Below are 24,475 nucleotides of genomic sequence, written 5' to 3'. Positions count from 1 at the left end.
GATCTGGAATTTGGATGAAAAGGTTAACAGAAAATTTGGTGGAAGTCTCCATGGTCCAGAACTGATCTCTACTTGTTCCATACAGCAGAATTTAAGTACAACTGAATTATGATCTGACATGTTGATGTCAAGATGTTTTATCTGAATTATCCTATTTATAAGGGAAGAAGAGATATAAATTCGATCAAGACTAGTTGGTATCACTACATTGATTCATGTGCATTGTCAAGACATATTTGTAACTGTGCATATCTCACTTGTCCACTCCTGGGGTGAACGAGTGAGATAAAATCCTACATTAGACAAAATACGATATTCAATATAATTCCAGTCTCCAGCTGATATGATTTAGCAGGCACAATATAAATACACTGCAGTTCTTTGAAGAATTTTTATGTAACTGTTCCATAGTATTTCCAGTCTATTGTCAAGATTCTCCCTTCTGCATCCCTTTGGATATGTACAGAATGAGACCCCAGGAGAGGGGGGGGGGGTAAGAATAATAACTCCTACTCCAGCCCTTTTAAATCTTCAAACGCTCCAACAAGAAAGAAGTGCATATCTATCTGTTCAAGTTTTTATATGTTTATATCTAAGAAGTATGTTTTGTGGAGAAACAAAAACCTGATATTATGGCATAGCATAAGTTTCCATATAGCATCTTGTTTAACTTGCCTTTGGAATCCTCGTACATTTAATGAGACAATGCAGAAAGGAGATGTGATTAGTGAAGTGTCACAGATAAGTTTTTAACTTCTAGTTTTTAGACGAACCTGATCAATACAATCAGTGGGTTTGAATGTGAACTTGACTTCACGAAGAATTTTTCTGCAAGATCATGAAGAAGGGGGGGGGGATGTATGGAGTGCCAGTTTCTTGGTGAATCTGTGAATTTCTAATGAACCATGGTGCATCCAGGATCATCTTAAGACATTTATTTTGGATTCTCTGCAATTTTGAAATGTTTGATCTTGAAATGTGACTCCATGCTGGTGAGACGTAGGTAATAACTGGACGTATTACCATCCGGTAAAGTAGCAATTTATTATGTAAGTTCAATTTCTTCTTGCGGTTGATCAATGGGTAGAGCTGTGCTATTACTTTGGAAGATTTGGAGCCAATGAGATTGATGTGCTTGTTAAAAAGGAGTTTCTTATCCATTAATACCCCAAGATATTTGGTCTCTGATTGCCATGGGATCTTATGACCAGAGAGCAGGATGTCTTCTTTAATGCAGACCTTTCTCCTAGAAAACAGCATGGTTGAGCTTTTGAGAAGGTTCACTTGAACCCTCCAGTTGGTGAACCAGTTTGCTAGCTCATTGATACTTCCTTGGAGTCTGGTGATTGCTAGGCGAGGGCTGAGCGACCTTGCTAGAATAGCGGTGTCATCATCATAAAGGGCCGTAGTGGTTGTTCTTGAATTGAGAGGAATATCTGCTACATAAGTTGTGAAAAATATTGGGGCCAGAAGAGAACCCTGAGGTACTCCAGCCAGAATTTTGCGCCTTGATGACACAATTCCGTTGAGTTTTACTTGCATGTATCATTCACTAATGTATGAGTATATGAGTTTCACTAGTTAATTGGGATATTTTTTTCAATTAGTTTGAAGATAAGGCCTTGATGTCAGACCTTATCAAAGGCCTTGGCAACATCTAGAAATATAGCAGTAGTGTGAAGGTGCCAGTTTAAACCATGGGTGATATGTTCTGTTAGTCGGTGAATTTGTTGTACTGTGTTGTGAACTTTGCAAAACCCAAATTGCTCATTTAGGATTATTTTCTGTTTGTCCACTGCTGATTGTAGTCTTGATAGGATGACCTTTTCTGTTACTTTCCTGAGGCAGGAAAGAAGACTGATGGGCCTGTAGCTTTGGGGAAGTTGTGAATTATTACCAGGCTTTTTCAGAGGTATAATGTCAGCGATTTTCCAATCTGTGGGAAAGTACTGGAATCTTAAAATGGAATTGGTAATATTAACTAGATGAATTATGGGTGGGAGTAGCTTTATTATTCTATTGTTGATGCCGTCAGGGCCAGGAGCCTTTTTGTTCTTCAGATGGGAAATAATGTCGGTTATTTCTGTTGGAGATGTGGGGATGATGGTTTCTGAATCATTCTTAGGTTGTCTTAATACTTTTCTAACTTTACGATGAACTTTGTAAATGAGATTGATATTTAAGTTTACATAAGATGGGATGCATTGATTTTCCAGATTGTCAATTAAGGCTTCTACTTTTTTTTCTTCATCTGAGTGTGCAATTCCAAGATTGGTCTTCAAAGGGGGAAGGGATGATTGTCTTTTGGTACGAAGAGCTTTTACAAATTTCCACATGGAATTATCTTCTGGATTGATTTCCATGAGTTTGAATTCCCATTTGGAATTCCTGTGTATCTGGAGGGCTTCTCAAACCTGTCTGTTCAGGTTGTTGAAGGTTGTTTTGTCCTGCAAGGCTCTAGTGTTGTGATATCGCTTTCTGGCTTTGTTTTTGGCCCTAATCAGGTCGATTATCTCTTCTGGGATCCAGTTGGAAGCGTGGAAGACAGTGGTTTGAGTAACTGATGCTATTGCTATAATTTTGATTTGGCAAATGTTGATTTGCCTAATTAAATTGCTTACAGCTTGGTCTATGTCTTCTTTTTTACGAATGACAGGGGGTGTGGACCGATGTAGACCGGGAGAACCTTAGAGAGCTTGTCCCATGGTAAGAAAGAATGATGGGGAGAGAGCTGATCTTGAAATCCTAGCTTGAGCAGGATGGGATTATGATCTGAGTTAAGCTCTTCTAATGTCTACAGTTGGTATTGATATTTGATGTTTCTGAGGATAACTATGTCTAATACATCAGAACTTCCTGGTGGGCTGTAGTGGGTGGGCTCAGTGGGTCCAGCTACTATTGATGAGTTGAGTGACGTGTAGTTGAATAAGGTATGGCCTTTGGTGTTGACGAACTGAACCAAGCCGTATGTTTGGAGGTGAGATCTCTTGCTGAAATTATGGAGTCTGTGGAGCCAAGCATGGAGTCTAAGTCTGCTGTTAATAGTGGAATGCTGGGAGGATTGTACGCTGCATAGATTGTGAGTTTGCCTGTGTTAATAGTGTGCACCTCTGCAGCTGTCACTTCAAGGTTTAGAGTTTGGGGGCTTGTCAATGCATTGTGGCTCAAATAATTTTTAATAAAAATAGCTGTGCCACCTCCACTAGAATTAAGTCTGTCTGTCCTATATAGAATATAACCTCTTAGTCTTGGGTTGTTTGATGGTCTGAGGTGGGATTCACTGATCAAGATCATGTCTGGATTGTATCTCTTTGCGAATTCTTGCAGCCCAGGAATTTTATTTGTTAAGCAATTTGCATTCCTTGCTGTTATCATGAAGGAGTTCGGTTTAAATTTTTTAAACATTATAGAGAGCTATTAATATGGATTGGGTTTCTAGATAAAATCTCTTTCTAGAAGATGGTGAGGTGCTTGCTTTGCTGAATTCGTGCAGCATTGTTGCAAGTGAAGAGGTTAGAGCAGATGTGAGTTTGGAGCTTGTTTGCTCTTGTGATGAAGGAGTCTGAGTTCTTACTGCTTCCGCATATGATTTGGACATGGATGAAGGTATTTCTTTCCTGTGCTGCCGAATGTGAGGTATTATGATCTGGAGGGTGACCCGCTTGGTTATTTGTGTCATTGCTTGTAGGAGCGTGGTTCGTTCTTGTTGATCCACAGTTTTTTGGATGGAAAAGGCATCCCTTGTAATTAGTGGGATGTGGTCCTCTACAGTTGGCACAGCAGGCAGGTGAGGATCTGGGCTTGGTGCAGAAGTTAGTTTGGTGACCTGCATCTGTAGGCAGCTCTGCACAGTTTTTGGACGTGCCCAAACCTTTGGCATCTGTGGCACTGCCCTGCTGATGCCTTCTTCCTTAGAGCTTTGGTTGTAATTTTAAGCTTACAAATGTCAGTTACTTCACAGATTCTTTTTTGTGTGTTGGAGATTTCGACCAACACCAGTGGCATTGGTCTTTTATCTGACCTCAGCATCCTACTGACTTTGATTGGGATCAATCTTTGACTGATGTGGTCAGCTGTGATCTCATCAGTTTTGATGCCCTCAGCCACTCGTCTTAGTTTTAGGTTCTTCTTGCTTACTAATGCAAAGGTGTGGAAGGGCAATTTAGAGTTGTCCAGCATTTTTGCCATCTTGTGATAATCTGTGACAATGGTAGGATGAATCTTTACACCCTCGTCAGTATTTCTTTCCCAGGAGAAATTGATATTTTGTTCCCCTTGGGATCTTGAGACTGAGGTCCATTTATCTTTATCTCAAAGGATAACTGGAGGGACCTTTTCTTTTCTATCTTGGGTGTATTGATTTTCGTGAGTTGTTACATCTTCTTCCATTTCATCTTCCAATGTTCTGCGTCTTTTATTAGATTGTTCTTCCTGCGAACAATCAAACTGTCAGGGAGTCTTTGTAGGTGGAACAGGTGTAAAGTCCCCTTCGGTGTCCACATCATCTTCAGTGTCATTTACTTGTGTGAAGAGATTCAAGCAACCAGGATATTCCGTTTCAAATTTCTTTAGAATGAATTTGAGAATGTCGAGTGACATATCTTTGTTTAAATGTTGAATGGCATCCTTAGTAACTTTTATATTCTCCATCCTTGTGTACAATGAAGGAATATTCCTGTCAACCTAGGAGGGTCTATTGACAATAAAATCCCTTAGACTCATGCAAGAGTCTACCAGCTAAGCAATTTGTAATCACAAAAATAGTCAAAACGAAGAAAGCTTACCTCTAAATATCATTCGGAAGTCTCAACAACACAACACTAATCAAAAACGCGAGACTAATAATAAATACACGTAAAAGCTAACTAACGCCATCTTTCCTCAATCTGCAAATAATTGACCTTATCATTCGGATACCAAGGTTTGACAATTGACATTTTTGTCTTTAGGGGTGAAGCAAGATGCTTTTCATGTTCCCTGCTATCCGTTGTAATTATAGTTCGCCCAGCCCACAGTTTGTGGATCTCTCCTTGGCATTTTGCCAAGAATAGTCGATTCTTGGCAAATGTTTGCCAAGAATCGACTATTCTTGGCAGACATAGTCGTTATTTCGTTAACCAATTCACGAATTGGTTGCCAACATGCGAAATAACGTGCTTTCTTGTCTGTCGCTGTACTAGTACTAGCTTGATTTTTGTTGTCGCTTTTTTGCATTTTTTTTATTATTAATTTGTATGATGGATCCAGTACAGTCAACAAGTTATGTTGTTGTTTAGCAACAGAACATGTTGACTGTAGTTTCAGTAGCTCTTGCAAAAGAATATTGAATAATATGCTGACATTCTGTGAAAAAGAATCGTCTCCTTGTTCCTTTTTCTCAAGTCATAAAACGTGCAAGTACAATTGTGGGCGTATCAGGGTCGACTGTTAAAAGAATTCGTAGGGAATCAAAAGATGAAGGTAAGCCAAAATTTAAATCTCCTAAAAAAAAGTGCCAGAGGAAAGAAAACCATCGAAACCGTAGCTTTGAATGATTTTGATGTAGATGTTATAAGAAGAACTATTCACGAATTTTACGTGGTCGAGAAAAGGGTGCCAACTGTTCCGAAATTGATTCCTGTGCTTAAAGAAAAAATTAATTTTCTTGGAAAAGAGAAACTTTAAAGAAAATACTTTATGAAATCGGATTTTGTTTTAAAAATCAGAGAATAAAAGAAAACTTATCATGGAGCGAAGTGACATTGTTTTATCTAGAACGCAGTATTTGAGAGCAATAAGACATTTCAGGGAGGAGAAAAGACCAATTGTGTATCTACATGAAACTTGGATTGATAGTAATTTAACTTATGGAAAATGTTGGCAGTCTAAAGAAGAATGTGGAGTGCTACAAACTGGAAATGCCTCGCGGCGCATAATAATTTTGTGTGCAGGTGGAGAAATGGGTTTTTTTACCAAATTCAAACTTACTATACAAAGCCAATTACCATAGGCAAATGAATTCTACGATCTTCGAAAAGTGGACAGAAGAAAAACTGATTCCAAACCTTCCTAAAAATGCTGTTGTTATAATTGATAACGCTTCATATCACTCTATTCGATTAAACAGAGTTCCAAATTGGTCTAATAAGAAGCAAGTTCTTATGGATTGACTCTCTGCAAATAACATTTCTCATTCCCCAGATATGCAAAAAATTGAATTTCTTAATTTGGTCAAAAGAAACTCGCCCACAACTAAAATATTTAAATTCGACACGATGCACAAAGAGCATGGATTTCTAGCTATGAGGCTACCACCATATCATTGCGATATTAATGCTATTGAGTATGTTTGGGCAGAAGTGAAAAGTTTCATTTGCCATCGCAACGTAACTGGAGATACTGACATGTCGAAACTTTTTAAGCTTTCAGAACAGGCGACTGAAAGTATTACGGTTCAAAACTGGGGACAATATCTTTCATGTCACCTCATTGGAAAATATGTATTGGGACAGTGACGGAATTATCGAAGCATTATGCGAAACTTTGGTGATCAGTTTAAGTGAAAGTGATGGCGATTCAGACACCGATTCAGATGACTCTGAAGATTAAAAGGATTTGATAATGGTATTTTTTTCCAACGTTTTTTCATGGGTTTGTTAAAAGAGTCACAACAAGTCATAAATAATTAATCGGTTTAGGACATTAAAGTGTCTCAGTTCTCTCAACTGTAAGTTTGGAATATCTAAGTTCACTTGAAAAAATTTCTGTTTTTCTGTATAATTATTTTTATTTTATAGAAAACTTTCTTAAAAATAAAGTTAGCTAAATTTTTGTTATATGCTATACCTTTTTTAATTTTGTTAACACTCTACGTACTTTTTCCAACTGTTATACAAGCAAAATAGTTACACTTTAAAAACTACAATGTTCATAAAAGAAAAGCTAAATTTTTTGACCTGTAATAATAAACAAACACATCCCAGAAGACAGATTGATTACCCTATTATCGGAATGGATTCGACATGCGCAGAAGTGTTGAGGGACCACTAATCGGTGGACGAACTATACAGTGAGGGTAAAATTTATGAGCAGTTTGCTCACCCTGAATGGGCATGAAGATTATGCATTGCTAAAGGAAGCTAATATAGCTTTTTGTCTTCTATATTTGAATATGTTCGTTACCTCGTATGCTGCAGCTTGCTGAACCAAATCGTTGGGGTGTGTGGACGTCTTTAGGAAAAACTTGGATACTAAGGATTGTAGAAAAGAGAAAATATAAGGAATATTTGTATCGCTATGAAGTTGATTGTTTCTAACATGCCATGGGGCATTTGTTCTGTACTCGTATCTTGATGTTAGTATTAGAGGTGTGGGGCATTTGTTCTGTACTCGTATCTTGATGTTAGTATTAGAGGTGTGGCTCCAGGCTGGAGAGGCATAGGTGATTATAGGATGAATCATCATCTGGTATAGCTGCAATTTGATTCTGTTGCTGAGCTTGCTATTTCTATTAATTAGTGGATAGATCTGAGCTATGGCTTTAGATGCCTTTGCGCACGTAGACTTCATGTGTTCGTTGAAAGATAGTTTTTGTTGAGAATTACACCCAGGTAATTTGTTTCTGTCTGCCAGGGAATTTTAGTATTGAATAGTAACACATCTCATGCAGGAGACATTGGCCTTTTTGAGAAAAGAACGACTGAGCTTTTCTGGGGATTGACTTCCAATCTCCATTTAGAGAACCAACTCTCCAGATTTAGAAGGTTTTCTTGAAGCTTTCTGGTAAAGAAATGGGGTCGGAGAGATCTGGTTAGTATTGCTGTATCGTCTGCATACAAGGCCAAAATGGAAGACATCGGATTGTGCGGGATGTCCGACATGTATACAGAAAACAGCAGTGGAGCCAGTAGGGATCCCTGTGGCAAAGATATGGCGCTGGGACGATGTAGAACCATTGATTTTTACTTGCATTGATCTATTCTGAAGATATGAATGGATTAGATGAACCATTTTTAGTGACCTATCGGCTGAGATAAGTTTGTGTAGGAGTCCAAAATGCCAGATTTTGTCAAATGCTTTCGATAGGTCTAGGAAAACAGCTCCTGTGCAGTGGCTCCAGTTATAGCTGGTGGTGATGTATTCCACAATTCTGTGGATTTGCTGGGTAGTACTATGATGTTGCCGAAAACCAAACTGTTCTTTAGGGAGGATGTTTAGGTCATTTACTAAGGTTTGGAGTCGTGAGAGGATGACCTTCTCCTCAACCCTACCCAGATTAGAGATAAGACTGATTGGACGATAATTTTGTGGTAGGTGTGGGGCTTTGCTTGGCTTATGAATAGGAATTACATCAGCCAGTTTCCAGGTGGAAGGAAAATAGTAAAATCTTAAGATTGCATTTATTATACTGGTCAGGTGCACTACAGCTTTCCGAGGCAGCAACTTGATCACCCTGTTTGAGATGCCATCTGGTCCAGGAGCTTTATTGTTCTTAAGTTTTTTAATAATATCATATAATTCAACAGGTGATGTGGGTGCAATATGGTCGTCGCTGGTATCTGGGAGATTTAAAGCGTGTCTAACCTGTCTGTGGATTTTGTACAAGTGATTGAAATCTAAGTTGTTATAAGATGGTTTGCACTGCTCCTCTAGAGTCTTTAGTATGGCTTCTGCCTTATCTACATCTGTGTGAACTAAGCCCTGGTTTGAGATTATGGTGAGGGGGAACTGTTTTTATTTCTGATGTTTCTTTTTTAGAGGATAACTTTTTATCCCAAACTTGGTTTCTATGATTTTTAAGTGCATCTCATACTGCCCCATTTATCTGTTTAGAGTTGTTTTATCTTGTGGTGCACACGTGTTACGGAATCTTTTCCTAGCTCTGTTTTTGTCTCTGATCAAGTTCATGATGTCTTCAGGCAAACGATCTGGCTTGCGGGCAGATTTGTAGGAGGTAGCTACCTTTATAGCAGAATTAATTTGTGTGAGATTTGTAACTGCAGTTTCTACTTCTTCTTTTGTGCGTATGTGAGGAACAGGTCCAATATAATCCTTGAGTGCTGTTGACAGTCTTTCCCATGCAATGTAAGAGTGAGAAGGAGGACACAGGTATTCTTGATTTCCCAGCTGTAGTAGAATTGGATTGTGATCAGATGATAGTTCATCCATAGATATGATGCTGTACTGAAGTTTAATATCCTGCTGGATAGCTATATCCAGGATGTCAGCAGTGTCGAACGTACTGAGATGAGTTGGTTTGGTGGGGCCTGCCACAACAGCGTTGCTTGATCCTAAGTAATTGGAAAGGATACAACCATTCTTGTTTGTGGTTGGTTGTGCAATTCCACGCAGGGTGCTTGGAATTCAGATCCCCGGCAATAATGGTGGGCTCTCTGACGCATAAGATGGCATTTAGGTCAGAATGAAGTAGAGATTTTTGGGGAGGGTTGTAAGAAAATTGAAAATCTACTGTAAGCTGAGTAGATTTTCAGTTTGCCAGTGGAACTGGTGACTACTTCCATGCCTGTGATCTCAAAGTTAGTGGTTGAAGGATTGCTCACAGAGTGGTGCTTAATGTAGTTTTTAATGAAGATGGCAGTGCTGCTGCCTCTGTAGAGTAGTCTGTCATTTCTGTATAGGTAATTGCCCCTTATTGTAGGATTGTCTGAGGGTCTTAAATGAGTTTCTCTGATTAATATAACATCTGGTTGATACCTATATGTGAAATCTTGTAGTTCCAGAATTTTGTTTTTGAGGCCATTTGCGTTCCAAGCAACTATCTGAAGAGATGCTGGAATGAGTTTTTACTATTCATTTATGAGAGCTGTGAGGATGACCAGCGTTTCACGTAGAAATCTTTTAGTGGAGGTTTCAGTAGGGTTTGATAGGCTGAAATTTTGTAGCATGTTTGCTAGTGAGGCCATAATAACAGCTGTTAGATTTTTAGGTGCTGCTGGTCGATTTTGTTCCAGTATTGGTCTATTTGTACGGGTCACATCAGCATAACTTCTTGTTTGTTTTTAGGTGTCTCTATTTTTGGAGGTCTCCGACTGAGGTGGCCGCTGAGTCTCCGGTTTTGATGCCTGGGCCTCTGTTGTTCTTATACTGTAGGAGGAGGGCTGATTGACTGCCTCCATCCGTCTGGTCTTTGGGTGCTGAGTACATCCTTTGTAGTTTGCAGGATGAGGGCCACCGCAGTTGGCACATTTGGCCGAGGTGGTCCTCGGCTTTGTGCAGATATTGGTTGGGTGGCTGTCCCCACATTTCAAACATCTATATTCCGCTCTACAAAGATTCTGGGCATGGCCAAACTTCTGGCACCTGTGGCACTGCCCAGAAGATGATCTTATCTGGTGTGGTTCTGGTGTGACGATGAGACCACAGACTGTTTTTAAGTTGTAGATATCCTTGTATATTTTATGAATCTCAACTAGGACTAATGGCATGGGAGCCTTGTCTGCTTTGTATATTCTGCTGACCTTGACTGGAGGCAGATCCTGAGAATTCAGGTCAGCATCTATTTCTGCTATGTCAATGTCTTCACAGACACCACGAAGGACCACTTTTAAGTTTTTTCGGAACTGAGCGCAAAGGTATGTTACTGGATGCGTCTGTCGTCCAGTTCTTTGGTCAACCTTTTATAATCTGTCACTGTTGCTGGCTGGATCTTTATGCCTTCATCCATGTTTTTGGCATTAATGAAGTCAATGTGCAGATTGGACATTGTGGATCTTAAAGCTGCCCACTTCTGCTTTTCTCTAAGGATGATCGGAGGCACCTTTTCTTTGGGAGAAATAGTGGTGTCCGAACCCTGAGAATCCTGTTCCATTTCGTTATTGTCATTGTGCGGTTCTTCTGTTGTTCTTCGCTTTTTGCGTGCTCGCACTTTTACAAAGTCTGAAGGAGTAGAAGGCACTGAATCTGACTGACCTTCTGCGATAACGTCTGTGACACTTTCCAGGGGAAACGTGTCGTAAAGTTTCAATTTTCCCTGCCAATTGTTGTTAAGTAGTTCACCTAGTCTTATAAATTCTTTATATACCTCCTCGAATATTGTCTCATTTAGCTGTTTTTCCATGATTATCAGTGTGAAGTATCTATCTTAAAAAAAAAAAATAAAAAAAAAAAAAAAGATGCTTACCGTGCAGTTGTAGTCTTACCGACACTGCTCCAGGCCTCTGTACTGTTTTGGCAAGAGCACTGAATCAAAAATTGCATGATATTCAAGACACATAATATAATAAATGCACCACAATTCCAAAACTGATTGAGCGGTTTACCACTACCTCGCTCCTTGTTTACTTTCCCTTTCAACAAATTTGCCCTGCTCCAATATTTATGGAACCTTGGTATCCCTGATACCAAGGTTCCATAAATGAACTTATAGTCCTTATAAGGACTGGTTTAAAGGGGTGAAGCAAGAATGCTTTTCATCTTCCCCATTATCTATAGAGGACAGTGTAGGGATAAGGTTATTGAGCTATTAAAGCTCTGATCATGGCAGGAGGCTAACAGCAATACTCAAGCCTCAGAACTTCATTGGCTACAGCATTGCCATCCATTAAGGTTGAAGTCAAGCAGAAGTCATATATTTCTCATATAGAAGTAGATAAAAGGTTTCATGCCTTATTATTAAAATACTCTGGATTAGAGATATATGTTGAAAGTTTTTTCACTTGGTTATACTATAATTTAAAGATGCCAAGAAATTATATTCTTGGTTTCATCCTTTATCCATACTTGTTTACTCGTATATAGAGGCTAATGAGTTCTATGGGATACTAAGGCAATTGATGTGAAGGCATTTGCCTCTATATATACAAGTAGCTCAGTTGTGAAGTTATTTCACACATAATTTACACTTGGGTAAAGTATATAGAGGCTAATGACTTAACATTAGTTACCTTAGTATCCCATAATTCAAGGCACATAACCTTATGGATATGTATAATGCTCTGCATCATGGGAAGGGCCACTACCCAGACTAGTTTCAACTTTTATTCAGGTATGTTAAAGTGTGGGGATACCTCTCTGTTCTGTAGATAGCTTCTGTATTAAGACCACATGATTTAAAATAAATAACAAGTTTAATAAAATATAACCTTACAAGTTTTGTAAGTCATCAGACTTATATCATGAGGGGTATTAGCAAACGTTGTGCAGAAAAGAGACAAGAACAATTAATCATACATATCAGATATTATCAAACCAAAAAAAATCACCAGATAATCAGATTACATATATAAAAAAAATAACCAGAATAAAAATGCTAAATTAATTACTGTATACGTGTTGGAACAATGCTAGTTACTGCCATCACGTTCTGTAGCATTATTCAAAAAAAAAAAAAAAACTGTACATGGAAGAATGATTTTAAGGAATGACGATGGTATGGAGGTCACTGAATCAGTTGATAAAGTGGAATTGCTGAGCGAGCACTTTGCAAGAGTATATCATCCAGGTGATGACATTGAAAAAAATGAAGGAACCATTAATTTATACGGGAATTGTGATGAATGAAGTGGAGGTGAATAGTCTATTACAGAACCTTAATGTGAATACATCTGTGGGATTGGATGGTATACCAGCATGGGTCTTAAGTGAAGCAGCTAAAGAATTATCGGTGCCCTTGACAATGTTGTTTAATCTGAGTCTCGGGTCTGGTTTAGTCCCGAAGGTGTGGAAAGAGGGGAAAATAGTTCCACTGCATAAAGGAGGATCCAAGACTACTGTTGCAAATTACTGACCAATCAGCATATCAGGAGTCGTTGTCAAGGTCTTGGAGAAAGTAGTCAAGGGAAAAATACAGGAATGGATTGATGAAAATGAGATACTGTACGGGGGACAGCATGGCTTTGTGAAGGGCAGATCATGTCTCAGTAACTTGCTCAAGTTTTATAACACAGTGATGGCTGAATTGAATAAGGGTAATGGGTTTACAGTGATACTACTGGACCTGGCTAAGGCATTTGACAGGATACCACATGGAATTCTAATCCGTAAACTACAACATATGGGAATGGATATAGGGTTGGTGAGATGGATAGGTGGGTGGTTGATGGAGAAATATCAGAGAGTAGTTTATTCAGGAGTAAAGTCCACATGGCAGCCTGTGACTAGTGGTGTGTTGCAGGGTTCTGTTCTTGGACCACTACTGTTTAATTTTTTCATTAACGATATAGGGAAGGATCTAAGAGGAACAGTTCATTTGTTTGCTGATGATGCAAAGTTAGGTAGGGCAATAGTGAATGCAGAAGATGTCAAAATCTTGCAGGAAGACTTGGATAGATTGGAGTTCTGGGCTAAGGAGAATGGATGTCCATTTAATGTGACAAAATGTAAGGTTATGCATTTTGGGGTGAAAAGATTAGCAGCAGTATACCACATTGGTGGAACTGTACTCCAGGAGATTGATGAGGCCAGGGACTTTGGAGTGTTGGTGGATAGGGAGATGAAGTTTAGGGGGTACATTGCAAAAGTGGCTAAATCAGCTCATCAACTCACTTGGTTGTTGAAAAATACTTTGACCAGCAGAGGCAAGCAAGTTATTGTGCCTCTGTACCGAGCCTTGATAAGACCTTATCTCGACTACTATACCCAGATTTGGACACCCAGGTTTCTTCTTGATGGGGAGGAGGGAGAGGATCCAGAGGCGAGTGACCAAGATGATAACAGGTGTATGGAATGAACCTTATGAGAACAGGTTGAAGATTTGTGGGGTACAGAAATTAGTTGATAGGCGGAAAAGGGGAGATATGATTGAGACATTCAAATTGCTAAAGGATTTCTATAGGATTAATTCAGAGGATATTTTTGAGATCAGGACTGGTGGTGGTGGTGGGAGAACTAGGGGACACCTATGGAAGCTGGGAAAGAGGGTGGTTAGCACGGGTGTTAGAGTTGGGTTCTTTACTTTTAGAGTGGTAAATGAGTGGAATAAGCTGCCAGAGTCTGTTGTGGGTGCTATGACGGTGAGTGAATTCAAGGCAAGGTATGATAGATACTGTGAGAATGTCGTATAGTTGTGTGGACATGATGTTTAGGGCCTCCCTCGATGAGTCTAAGGACTCCCTGGAGTCGCCCGTAATAATAATGTTGTATCCTAGGTCTGCTAGATTTTTAATGAAAGCAGACCAAACTTGTGTAGGAGCCTTGGTTTTTGTTACATTGTTTTATGTTGAGCCCATATACGAGAGGTTGGTAGATCAACCTATAGTACAGGTTGGGAAAGAAGGTACTTTTTCACATTAGATTTGAATGACTGTAGATTGTATTCCCTAAGGAACACATCAAGGGGAAGACTGTTCCGCAGTATAGCAGTTGTAGGGACGAAGGAGGAGGAGAAGAAACTTGTTTTGTGGGTTTCAAGGTTACGCTGTGTAGGGATGTTGAGCAGCAGCAGCATGTGTTTCAATGAGCTTAGTACTAAGTGGGGGGGGGGATTATTGATGCTATTTCGGATGAACATTTTCCATGGAATTTTTGTAGAAGACACATAGTGCAGAGACCGATTGTCTGTGTGAAAGTGGGGGATAGTGAGTTGGTAAGAGATGGGTCATTAATAAGTCTGATTTCTCTCCTCTGTATGGAGTCAAGCAATTTGAGTGAGGTTTTGGGGGCCCCACTCCATATGTGGGAGCAGTATTCGATGGTCGGGCAGATTTGTGATACATATAAGGTTAATAGCTGTTCAGGGCTGAAGTAACGTCTTGAGCGAAAGACAAATTCTAGTTTTTTAGAAGCTGAGGATGCAGTGGTTGTTATGTGTTTATGCTAGGAGAGGCTTGCTGTCAGGGTAATTCCAAGAAGAGAAATCTCAGATTGTCTGGAAATTTGGGTATTGTCAAAAATAATACTGGAAGAAACTGGTTCTTTTTTTTATGAGAAATGAGACAGTACTGGGTTTTATTTGCATTGAAATTGACTAGGTTATCTGAACCCCATCAGAGGATGGCTTGGAGGTCTGAATTAAGAGCAGTGGTGGTTGCTGTTATGTAGGTTGAGATGAGTTGTGTGGAGTAAGGTTTATCAAAAGAAAGAGAGGAGTGCAATGTGCTGTCATCTGCAAAACTGTATATTGGGTTGAAGGTAAACTGAGGTAGGTCATTGATATATAGTAGGAAGAGGGTTGGTGAGAGGATAGAATCTTGAGGAACCCCAGCATTAATTGAATGGTGAGGGGATAAGGAGCCATCTACCACTACACATAGTGAGTATCCAGACAGAAAGCTGGCAATCCAATTACAGAGGTCTTGAGATAGACCAAACGATGGCAGCTTGCTTAGTAAGCCCTTGTGCCAGACCCGGTCAAACACCTTGGAAATATTAAGTCCAACCGCTTGAGATTCGTCAAATTTCTCCATGACATTTGACCAGAGATGGGTGACATGTGAGCAGACCTCCTGTTGATCAGCAGCAACAGAATCCATACTGGCAGTTGTTTATTAGACCGGTAGCTTCAAGAAAGTGGTCCAACATCAAATATATATTAGAAAATGCTGCAAGAGAGAGTTTGGGAACAAAAAGAAAATGGATAAGACACAGAGGTCTAAGACAATGGGATGAATAGATCAAACAGATAATTATTATTATTACCCCAAGACCTCATGGAGTCAAAGACTCATCTGGGAGGTCCTTTTTATCACACACATCTCATCATACCGTGTCTTAAACACACTCAAACTCCTTGCAGACACCACACTCTCAGGCAAGGCATTCCAATCATTCACAACTCTGCATGGAAAAAACCTGCCTCTCACTCCCCTACTCACACCCTCTTTATACAGTTTCCAAGGATGACCTCTGGTTCTCCCCCTGATCTCCCACTATTCTCTGTAGAACTTCTCCGCCATTGATCCTATAACAACCCCTTACCAACTTGTAGGTCTCTATCATATCTCCCCTCTTCCTCCTGTCCACTAGACTCTGCAAATTACATCTTCTCAATCTTTCCTCATACTCAACATTCCAAAGGTCAGAAACTACCTTAGTCTGTCGCCTTTAGACCCTTTCCAACATCTCTTCATCCTTCTGAAAACCTGGTGACCAAATCTGGGCACAGTAGTCCATGCGTGGCCTAATCAAAGCCTTATACAACGGAACAAGAATCTCTCTACTTCTACACGTCAGTGTCCTCCGCATCATTCCCAGAAGTCTTTGTGTAGTCTTCACAATTTTGGTGATGTGTCCCCTAAATTTTAGATCCTTATCCACTGTTACCCCCCAGATCTCTTATTTCCTCTACCTCCAACAATATATTCTCACCAAGCATAAATTTTGCATCCCATCTTTGTTTTCCAAATTTTAAAACCTTACATTTTGCAACATTGAACTCACATCCCCATTTGCTTGCCCAATCATTCAATTTATTCAAGTCTTCTTGCAAGGCCACAACATCTTCACTACTCTTTATGGTTCGTCCCAACTCGGCATCATTTGCAAACAACTGAATATCTCCATCCAAATCTTCGCCAATATCATTAATATGCAAGTTAAATAGTAATGGCCCTAAAACAGACCCCTGAGGCACTCCACTAGTGACTTTCCTTTTCCTGGATATCGCACCCTCCATACACAGCTTGTTGATACCTATCATATAGCCAGTCTCCAATCCAATGCCCTAATCTAATATCCAACCCCATCTGCTCTAGTTTGACTGTCAACTTATCATGAGGTACTATATCAAAACCCTTTGTGAAATCCAAGTATATTACTGTGTATCCTTATCCTCTGTCCAAGGAAGTAGTCACTTTATTGTAATAAGTAAGTGGATTGCTAAAACATGACCTCCCTTTAGCAAATCCATGCTGTCCATTAAAGATAATACCATTGTTGTCAACCCAACTCTGGATCCTAGTTCTCACAAGCTTCTCCAACAACTTTACCACAACACCTGACACACAGATAGGCCTATGGTTTGATGCTTGAGTTCGATCACTTCCTTTATGAAGTGCCACAAACTTGCTCTCCTTCCACTCCTTAGGAACTTGACCAAGTGCAAGACTCGTATTAGTAAAATATGTGTAGGCAGGTGTCAACTCCCTGGCACATTCCTTCAGAATACGCGGTGATATATTATCAAGTCCCACAGCCTTATTTACATCTAGTTTACTCAACTCCCGAAACACCTCTTGCTCACTTACAGTCAGTCTTTCCTCCCCATCATTAATTGAATGCAATTGAAGAAAAAAGATAGCATATAAACAATGGCTAAATTTAAAGAAAGATGAATCATTCATTGAATATAAAAGGAAAAGAGAAATAGCAAAGAAAGCATGTAGAAAAAAAAATAGAGAAACATGAAAATTTTATAGCAAAATTAGAACTGGACTGTACATTAAAAAGACCTAAAACATAGAATCCTCAAGCAAATGAATAATGATTTAAAAGAAAGAACAAAAATCGATATAATCGAACCAGAAACCTGGCAGAAGTTTTTCCCAGAAGTTATGGCATGATAACTCCTTGTTTCAAGAATTCCCCTTGAAATACATTAGTAATATATATGAATTTACATATGAAGAACTATAATAAATTTAGTTTAATCCTTTATCCAAGTGTGAGCAAACACAAAGTTTGCGCCTGAAAGTATCTTCAGGACTGGGGTAAGGTGGTACAACACCGGGAAACTCGTTGCAAAGGTGGAGCAAGCTAATATTACTCCTATCTCAGTATCTCCCATAATGCAAAACACATCTCCTTGCGGATATGTATAATGTTATGCATTAAGGGAAGAGCCACTACCCAGACTAGTTTCGACCTTTATGAGGTCTCTTCAGTGGGAGCCAGGCCCAAGTGGAGATACCAGGCAGAAGCATTAGCAAGGTCATCTCTACCTATAGGAGTTGCCAAACAGTGTGCCACCTTTTTATTAAATTACTCTGGATTTAGAGAAAGATGTTGAAAGTTTATTTTTCACTTGGTTAGACTATAATAAATTTAGTTTAATCCTTTATTCAAGTGTGAGCAAACAAAGTTTGTGCCTGAAAGTATCTTCAGGATTGGGGTAAGGTGATACAACATCGGGCAACTCGTTGCAAAGGTGGTGCAAGCTAACATCACTCCTATCTCAGTATCTCCCATAATGCAAAACACATCTCCTTACGGATATGTTAATGCTCACACTTGGATAAAGAATTAAACTAAATTTATTATAGTCTAACAAAATGAAAAATAAACTTTCAACATATGAAGAACTACAAAATGCCCTCAAACAAAGCAGAACAGGCAAGTCACCAGGAGAAGAAATATAAACACAGAACTTATCAAATTTGCAGGTAATGAATTTAATACCAGATTTTTAAAACTTATAAACCAAATATACAAAGAGGAAAAATCCCCAAAAAGCTGGGGTAGAGCTCTGGTGATCCCAATTTACAAAAAAGGACAAAAAAACAGATTGCAATAACTATCATGGCATCAGCCTCCTGAATACAGGTTATAAAATCTATGCTAAAGATGTTAACAAACAAATTAATATCCTATATAGAATCACATCTGGGAGAAGAACAGAACGGATTCCGTAAGGGAAGATCATGTATAGACTCGGCTTTCATTTTAAAAATAATTATAGAAAAACATAGAAAATACAATATTGAAGCATACATAGCTTTCATTGATTATATAAAAGCATTTGAGACAAAAATTTGAGAAATAAACTATGGAATACTCCAAAGCAGTGATTCCCAACCTTTTTCCATTTATGTACCCTTTTAAACCCATTTCTATAAATTGTACCCCTTGTTTTTAAAAATAGCTGTTTTTATATACTGACACTTTTGTTGAGTGCCTATCTTAATGTAAAATTGATTACTTGTTTTTCCTCCATTACTGATTATTTTTCGTGTACCCCTGGGGGTACGCATACCACCGGTTGGTAATCAATACTCTAAAGGAATATCACATTCTAAACCAACTATACAATGCATATACTTCAGGCACAAACTTTATTTGCTTACACTTGGATAAAGGATTAAACAAATATATAATAGGTAATTACTTACAGAAACACACAAGACTTAGAGTCTACAAAACAATAGCCAAATCTACACTATTATATGGAAGTGAGATATGGACCTTTGGAGAAAGAGATATACAGAGAATTCAGGCAGCAGAAATGAAATTCCTTAGAAAAACTAACTCCATTAGATAAAAAAAAAAATAGTGAGATAATTAAAAATCTTAAAATTAATTCCATAACAGACTTGGTGATTAAATATAGGAAAAACTGGCTAGGCCATATAGCAAGAATGCAGAGAGAGAGAGAGAGAGATTACCAAAAAAAAAAAAAAAAAGATCTTAACATATAAGCCTAGAGGAACAAGAAATAGGGGATGACCAAGAAGAAGATGGACTGAGTCCAGAACAGGCCACTTTGCCTAGAACCTGAATAGAAGAACAAGCTTCAAGGTAGTGTAGGAGTTGGGAATTGATGATTTTTTCCATTACTTTAGACAGGATTGAGGTGAGCGAGATGCAGTAATTGGATGGGAGTGACTTGTCGCCATTTTGGGAATGGGTTGAATATAGGCCAATTTCCAGGCTGTGGGATATATACCAGTGGAATAAGACAGTATATATATATATATATAAGCAACATAGGACAGGAGACAGTTCTGGTGCCAAACCTTCAGGACAATTGAAGGAATGCCATCAGGGCTAGGAGACTTTTTTGTGTCTAATTTAGACAGTATTTTACTGATTTCTTTCTGGCAAAAGGATATGGTGGGCATCTGGAATGGTTGGGGGACATTTGCCATTGTCAATTATACGTGCATTGGAAGCAAAGTGTGAAGCCAGGAGATTGGCATTTTCTGTAGGAGATGATGCAATGGAGCCATCTGGATATTCAATGTCATTCATAGGTATATATATTGTTGAAAAGATCGGCTGCATCTAAACTTGCTAGGATGTCAGAAGGCTCTATTTTTAAATCAGTCATCTTTTCAATAAAATGTAAGGTATTCTTCACATATGATTCTGTCTTTCCTATGTGTGGTGCTACTAGGTTTGAAAGATATTTTGCCAAGTTAGTGGGAAATCTCTTTCATCTACAATTGGCCATAACAAAATATCTTTTTTGTGTATTTTTGTGGCTCCATAAATTCTTGGGACTGATGGATTTGTGTTTTTTTTGATGTCTCTTACATGTTCAGCCATGCAGATCTGAAATGATAAAGTTTTTTTAATTCTAACCAATTAGGTAACTCTTTGATCAAGTCATTAGTTTTGTTATGTGTATGCCATATAGGATCCTGGTCTAAGGATAAGTAGATGTTAGAATCTTCTAATAAGATATTCATTTTTCTTACACATTTGTCTGTTTTCATAACCACTGTTCCATTTCCTCCATCTGCCTTAACTATTACTATGTTTTTATCTCGCTGTAATTTTCTAAGAGCTGTTAACTTCAATTTTGGTATGTTTCTAGGTGGCAATTTAGTTTTGGGTAATGAAACTAAAGTTTGGATGTGGCCCTGCAGAGATGTCATAAGAACACACAAGAGATTTTTTTAAAAAAAAGAAGACAGCATAAATCTGGTTTGGCATCCTATAGAACTACCACAGGCCATCAAGTAGTTTGGTGACAAACTGAAATTCCTTATATTGATCATAATTGTTTTACAAGAAATTTCAAGGAAGCCTCGCAAATCCTGTGAATCCCCACAAAATGTAACAAAAATCAAAGCTTTATCCTACACCAAGTTTGGTCTGCTTCATTAAAAAATCTTAACTACCACAGACCTGATACATGTACAGTGCTACAGAATGTGACAGCAGAAACTCACATTGTTCCAACATGTATGCAATAATTAATTTAATGTTTTTATTCTGGTTACTTAAGTACCAATTGTGAAATTCTATATATTAATATATGTCATTAATTGTGTTTCTAGTTTCTTTTTTGTACGACTTTTGCTAATATCCCCCCCTCCCCGATGTAGGTCTGATGACTTAAGAAACTTGTAGGGTTATATTTGTTTAGTTTTTTTAAACTCGTTATTTACTAAAACTTGGTGTCAATACCGAAACCTGTCTAAAGTATTAATTGTTGAAATGCATAGATGTAATCAAACAGATAAATAAAATTTGTCTCTTTAATGATACTTCTGAAATTGCCCTTTTTCATAGTGACTGCTTTGTAATTCAGTACTAAGAAAATTAATAGTTCTATAAAATTAAAATTGGAATTAGTTGCAGGAAAACCAGATGTAACCTGCATTAATTTTTATTGTTCGAATTTGATAATCATTCTCATAAGGAATTTTTTTTCCCTGCAGTTAAGCAAAATGCCATTAAATGACTTTGGAACTGTATTTAAAAAAAAAAAAAAAATGTTATTATTTGATAAATAAATAGTTTGATACCAACTTGACAAATAATGTTGGAAATTATCTTTCTTTTTTGTGCTTTTAATATTAAAAAATATATATATTATGTACTTGTACATATTTGGTCTGATGTATTACAATAAATAACTTTTATTATTAAAAGACCAAAAGATAAATGATAAAATATATATACAAAGAGCCAACAAGTTTCACTAGCCACTGTCTAGCATTTTCAAGGCTGAACTGGTGTGAAAACAAATGCATTGAGTTACATTTCAAAAAACATACACTTTAGTAACTGTTAGGCCGTTACATTTGATCATTCTGTTTGAAGGCGTGCATGAGTTCGAAAGCTTCAGTCAGATACCGGTACATGACCACGTGTTTTGTAGTTGTTTGCATATTGTAATTCTGTTGAACTGAGAGAGATGAATATGCAAACAACTACAAAACATGTGGTCATGTAACGGCCTAACAGTTACTGAAGTGTATGTTTTTTGAAATGTAACTCAATGCATTTGTTTTCACACCAGTTCAGCCTTGAAAATGCTAGACAGTGGCTAGTGAAACTTGTTGGCTCTTTGTATATATATTTTATCATTTATCTTCTGGTCTTTTAATAATAAAAGTTATTTATTATATATATTATGTATATATTTGTGATCATTTCAGCATAAGTAAAAGTAGCATGTTGCTTTTTTCCTCTATGTGTGTGTGTGTGTGTGTGTATTTGTTTGTTTTAGTATCCACCTCATATTGGTAAGTGGGTTATTGTTAATAAGAATAATTCTAACAGAAAAACAAAATTGATTGATGGGGTGGAGGAGAAACAAAAGTGTCTGAACTGTACTTTTGTTTGAAATATGAAACACTATCTTTTTAAAATTAATACAGAATATAGGAGCTCATGTAGCTCACTGTACATGGTGTTTACACTCCTCAGTGCTAGATCAACTGAAGAAAGAGTGTCATCAGTTCAAATCTGGTCGCTGACTAGAGGTACTTTTTCTAAGCCATTTTTAATGCTCACAATTGGAAGAACAATGGCATGGCGCCTTTGATTTGCATCGTTGCGAGAGGAATCTTTATATGAGCTTTTTCATTTGAAGGTGAGTATTTGATCTCAGATGGAGGTAGCAAGGTTTTTTTCTCCCAAAAACTCTGATTTTTCATCCCACATACAAGCATGTTAGCCATCAGAACACATGCAATTTGCGGACAAAAATTATTGTTGGTGTTAGCGATGGGTAGTAGATGTGTGTAGTAGGGGAGGCAGTAAGATGTGTGTAGCAGAGTTGAGTAGAATGCCCTCCTGTGATGAGTCCTTGAACTCCTTGGAGGTGTCACATAATCATCATCATCAAATTCCTGACATGTACCCTCTAGGGGATGTAGATGACATAATAATAATAATATAGAATGCTTACAGCATAACAATGTTGTAAAGTATCAAAAACAAATCCTCAAATCCTATGTGTGATTTTTGTGCAGATGGCTCATATTTTCTTTCCATTGCCACTGCTCATAGAGCTCGAGTGATGGAGGATTTATCTTGAAACTGAAGACATCCACCAACAGCTATGACCAATATGTTTACCAGACTTAAATCCATGAAACGGTGTGGGATGTGTTTAGGAATCATATTGCATTCTGACAGCCACTGCCTCAGTCACTTGGTGAGCTAAAGTCTGCTCTGGTGGAAGAATGGGATTTGTTGTCACAGAATCTCATAGACACCCTTATATTGAGCATGGTTTATTGCTATAAGGCTTGTTTTACTGTTAGATGGGAATCATATGCCATATTGATGTTATGAGCATAGTGGCTACTTTTGTAATGTGATCTTTTTTGGTAATTCTTATATGTCCCTATGTAATGTCTCATATACTGTCTGGCTTTTCTCACTGTCTCCTCATTTCATTTACTACAGTAATTAGACCTGAATAATCTGGAGTAGAGTGCCCTTCCGTGATGAGTCCGTGAAGGTGTCACATGATAATAATAATAATATTTAAAAATGAATCATTAATTGATTTAACTGTCAACTGTAATAAAACTAAAATCCTAAAAAATACAATAGAAGGAAACATTAAGCTAAACAAACACACACTCCCCATGAAGTAGAATATTTTCATTACCTAGGTTCTCACATTGATACCCTCATGTTGTAAAAAGAAAACAAAGCTCTTCAGTTTCATAAAAGCCTGACTAATATCTGGAAATTAAAATTCCAAAATTCATCTGTACAAAACACCATTCAAACCAGACATTAACTGCTCAATATACAGTTAATATCAACAATAACTTTAGGATAACATACTTTTGATCATTATTAAGTGGCTAAGACACCAATATCATAACTAAGATGGCTAAGACACCAACTTAAACATCCACCTTCACCTATGTTCAGTTCTCTTGCTCTTTACAGACTAACTAATGGAAAAAGATGTAGAGGAAGGAAGCAAGTTTGGCGATATTTAAGCAAATTCTTTTGGAAGATGAGACTCATTCACCGACAGACACCAGTTGGGGCATAATAGAGCAGTTTATCTTGCCTTCATTTAATAGACTATCTCCATGAGTTGTTGTTATTCATATTTCTGTATATGTTATTATTCATGAGTGAATAAACTATGATTCTTATATATATAGCATATGTAGTTTCACAAGAAGATATAGAAAAATTTTATATAGTAAGAAATTACTGTATAAAAATATTACCATTGTAAAGAAGTTTGTTGTTGTTTTACAGGCAGTTGACAGTCTCTTATGTTCTAGCCACTTCAGGGGCTTTAATAACTGCCCTTGGGCTTAATAGTCTTGTGAAGGTATGTTACTTTATAGCTTTAAATGTTTTCCTAGTACAATTTTCTAATTACTTACAATGTTATATAGATGACTGTGCTCTTTTTTCTGCTCCATATGAAATTGGTGGAATGGTTGTTTTTCTTTCATTTAAAAATATAGTAACACTCCTGTAAGATAGGTGATTTTGTTCATTTAATCGAGCGTTTTCTTAGGTTACTTAGAGTAATTTTAGTTTAATATTCTGATTTTTATATTTATCGTATTTGGTATATTTACTAATGTATTTGTTGATATATTGAAATTTTAAGGTAATGCAAAAATAGTACCAAAATCCCATCAGAACAACAGAGCAGTCTCAA

The 24,475-nt window shown here is 37.7% G+C and overlaps 1 protein-coding gene across 4 annotated transcripts in view; it reads left to right on the top strand.

Moving 5' to 3' along the window:
* Sfxn1-3 (Sideroflexin-1-3) overlaps positions 1-24,475 on the top strand; it is a 260,013-nt gene that overhangs the window by 77,775 nt on the left and 157,763 nt on the right. For all 4 annotated transcript variants that reach the window (XM_090392487.1, XM_090392486.1, XM_090392488.1 and 1 more), the window contains exon 5: positions 24,061-24,136. In XM_090392487.1, coding sequence (XP_090248613.1) covers positions 24,061-24,136 — 76 coding nt within the window. The remainder of the gene's footprint in view (positions 1-24,060; positions 24,137-24,475) is intronic.

The sequence above is a fragment of the Typopeltis vanoorti genome, chromosome 5, assembly GCF_054136105.1.
Source record: "Typopeltis vanoorti isolate ZY-2024b chromosome 5, IOZ_Tvanoo_1.0, whole genome shotgun sequence".
NCBI lineage: Eukaryota > Metazoa > Arthropoda > Arachnida > Uropygi > Thelyphonidae > Typopeltis > Typopeltis vanoorti.
The sequence above is the reverse complement of the archived record's forward strand: the minus strand, read 5'-3'. Positions and strand labels throughout refer to the sequence as shown.